The sequence below is a fragment of the Sardina pilchardus genome, chromosome 17 (assembly GCF_963854185.1).
Source record: "Sardina pilchardus chromosome 17, fSarPil1.1, whole genome shotgun sequence".
Classification (NCBI taxonomy): domain Eukaryota; kingdom Metazoa; phylum Chordata; class Actinopteri; order Clupeiformes; family Clupeidae; genus Sardina; species Sardina pilchardus.
In genome coordinates, this window is record NC_085010.1 from 25,595,379 (window position 1) to 25,598,231 (window position 2,853).

The 2,853-nt window shown below is 40.1% G+C and overlaps 1 protein-coding gene across 1 annotated transcript in view; it reads left to right on the top strand.

Moving 5' to 3' along the window:
* Positions 1-2,158: 2,158 nt before the first annotated feature.
* mkrn1 (makorin, ring finger protein, 1) overlaps positions 2,159-2,853 on the top strand; it is a 16,503-nt gene continuing 15,808 nt past the window's right edge. Inside the window, exon 1 of the mRNA XM_062518236.1 lies at positions 2,159-2,296. Within this exon, the coding sequence (XP_062374220.1) occupies positions 2,223-2,296 (74 nt within the window). The 5' untranslated portion in view covers positions 2,159-2,222. The remainder of the gene's footprint in view (positions 2,297-2,853) is intronic.

Consider the following 2,853-nt stretch of genomic DNA (forward strand, 5'->3'; position numbering starts at 1 on the left):
ATATGAAACCTTGTATAGCACCAAAAGGATAAAAACAGTGTGGTGAACACAAGGGCCTGGTTACCAGGAAGAAATCCAGAGAGTATTTCGCTGAGAGCAAGACTGATGAAAGGATGAACAATGACGCTCTCTGTGTTTACTTCTCGCTCTGATCCAAAACCAAGCAACCAACTGCAAGGACACTCTCATTGCTTTGTAGTGTGCACAGTGACATGGGAACTTACATCATAAAAAGATTAATGTTTTCCTGTTTAAAGGTACTGATTTTAATAAATAAACAAATAGATAAAGAAATAAATATTTGAATGCTACACATTTAGAGGAGATTGATGCACGTGTTCTTCTGTAAGTTATTCATCGGTTCCTATAAAACTGAAAAGTTTTTACATCAAATGCTGAAATTATATTTGCAAACTAACTGTCAGTTGTGCTTATGGTACAAATTGAGTGTGTTAGCTAAATTAATTCCTTTTTTATATATAGATAACTATAAATCAGAAGATTATGGAGTATTCACATGCGTGCATTCTGAAGAAATCTTCATGCTAAAACAAGTTCTATCCCTCATTGTGACAATGTGACTTATACATAGCCTACAATATCTCTTGTGTACATGGCGGTCAGTCACAGCTGACCAATGCAAGCATGACATTACAAAATGTGCCACCTCACTGTTGCAAAAATATGCTTGATTTGTGGTTAGTGCAGTGTAGTCGAAATCCGCAAATGTGGAAGTTCCCACGGTAGATGAAATGCAACCAGAAATGACATCAGGCCGGGTATGAATAAATAAAAGTATTTCAGGCTCTTAGTATTTTGTCCTTAAATCCTATAGTGATATGTGTCTTAAACTGTAGTTCACTAAGTCATTATGGTAGGCAACATGGATTATTTCAGCACTAAATTTAGCCTATTAATTTAGTGAAGATGAGATGAGATAGGGATAGATAAATGTAGTTAATTGAGTGAAGATGAGATGAGATAGAGATTGATAAATGTAGTTAATTTAGTGAAGGTGAGATGAGTTTTGCACCAAAGTAACAATCAATAGCTTCTCTGTTATAGCTCAGAGTAGAGTAGTGGACAGGCGGTATGGAGACAGCACAATGCTGTCTAGACAGATGGCAGTCTTTCCTTTAGGTCTCCTAGCAACTCTGTGTTCTCAATGTAGGAAGTGCTGCTCAGTTTGATGGCACTCCAAAGTGGGTCCAAAATAGCTGTGCAAGGATTTTTATTTTAATTCTATACCAACATGCAGCTCCTTGTGATGGTCATGAAGAACAGTGCCATGGGGGGGGGGGGGGGGGGGGGGATAAGGGGAAAATATTAGGCTAGATGTAATCGACTAGATATAAAGGAGCTGATGGAGATCTGGAAAGGAGGTTATAGGCATATACAGGTATTTGTGTTATATTATTATTATTATTATTATTATTATTATTATTAACTGAATTAACCACGTGATGCAGCACATGCTTTGCTTTTTATTTTTGTGTATCTTCAAGAAGCCCATTGTTACAAAAAAAAATGGAAATCAGGAAGCTGTGGAGGTTGACTGTTGAGATTATGCAACTGTAAACTGTCCAGCTGCTGCAATAGCGCGCGCGCGCGCACACACACACACACACACACACACACACACACAAACATTCTAGAACAGAGCTAGAATCTTTGCACACACACACACACACACACACACACACACACACACACACACACACACACACAAATACACAGTACATCTAAGATCTTGAAAAATAAGTAGGCTATGTTACTCAGTAATAGTCAGACCTGTGAATGTAGGCCCACTGAGAGAAACGTTTCTGTTATCTTCTAGACTTGACACAAATTATGCATGTTTTTCCTCAGTAGCCTATATAATAAAACCGTGTCCAATGTTGTGTTAGGGTAAATCTGTTTGGTGCTGCATAATGGGATAAATAACCAGAAAACTATCAACAAAAGCATGCCGATGTACCACGGGTGCTTAGTGGGCGCTCAAGAATGTGATTGATGTCACACTTTGTTGTCACTATGCCAAATCCATGATATCATCAGATGATTTGTTGATGCGATTCTGACGCGTTTAGAATTATTACCCGGGTGCTCCTGCCCCCTGGCGGTTACCGCTGGAGAAGCTCGAGGCCGACTGAGCTTCGGCTTTCCGGAAACAGGCGAAACAGCGCGGAAGAACCGGGCGCTCTCCTTCAACATAAACAGCAATGGCGGAGGCAGCGGCAGCATCGACAGCGGCCCCAGCAATATCGGGAAGCTGGACTAAACACGTAACCTGCAGGTGAGACAGAATTTACACGATGTTGTTCATGTGAAAATTCGACGTAAGTGTTGGTGTTACATCTTACTGTTGTCATTGCTCTCGTTTGATAGACGAGGCAAACGCTGTCTTTGTGTTAGTGCGAAATGTGGTATTTGTTTTGATCCAGCCACCAGCCTCAACAGCTAGCTAGCTATCCCTAGCTCACTCACTCGGTCGTTTAGGCAACGTTAAGTACATTATTTTCCCTACGCTGCAAAGTGAACACAGTTGTAGCAGTATGCAAGGTGGCATATCAATGGACACCACTAGCTCAAAACTTACATGAACGTGAAATTGGCTGTCAAAAACAAACAGTGAAATTGATTGACAGAACAACACTACACTTTGGCAACAGCAAAACGCCATGGAAGTGTGCTTTAAAATTCCTGTCTACAGTGAAGTATCCTAACTGATAAATGTTTTTTTCGTTACTGTCTTGGTTGTTTCTATCGACAGTCGAAGTTCATTTGACATGTAAGATTGCGGAGTAATTTTTCAGTCGAAAGGACAGCGTGAGTTGTAACATTATTGTTCAA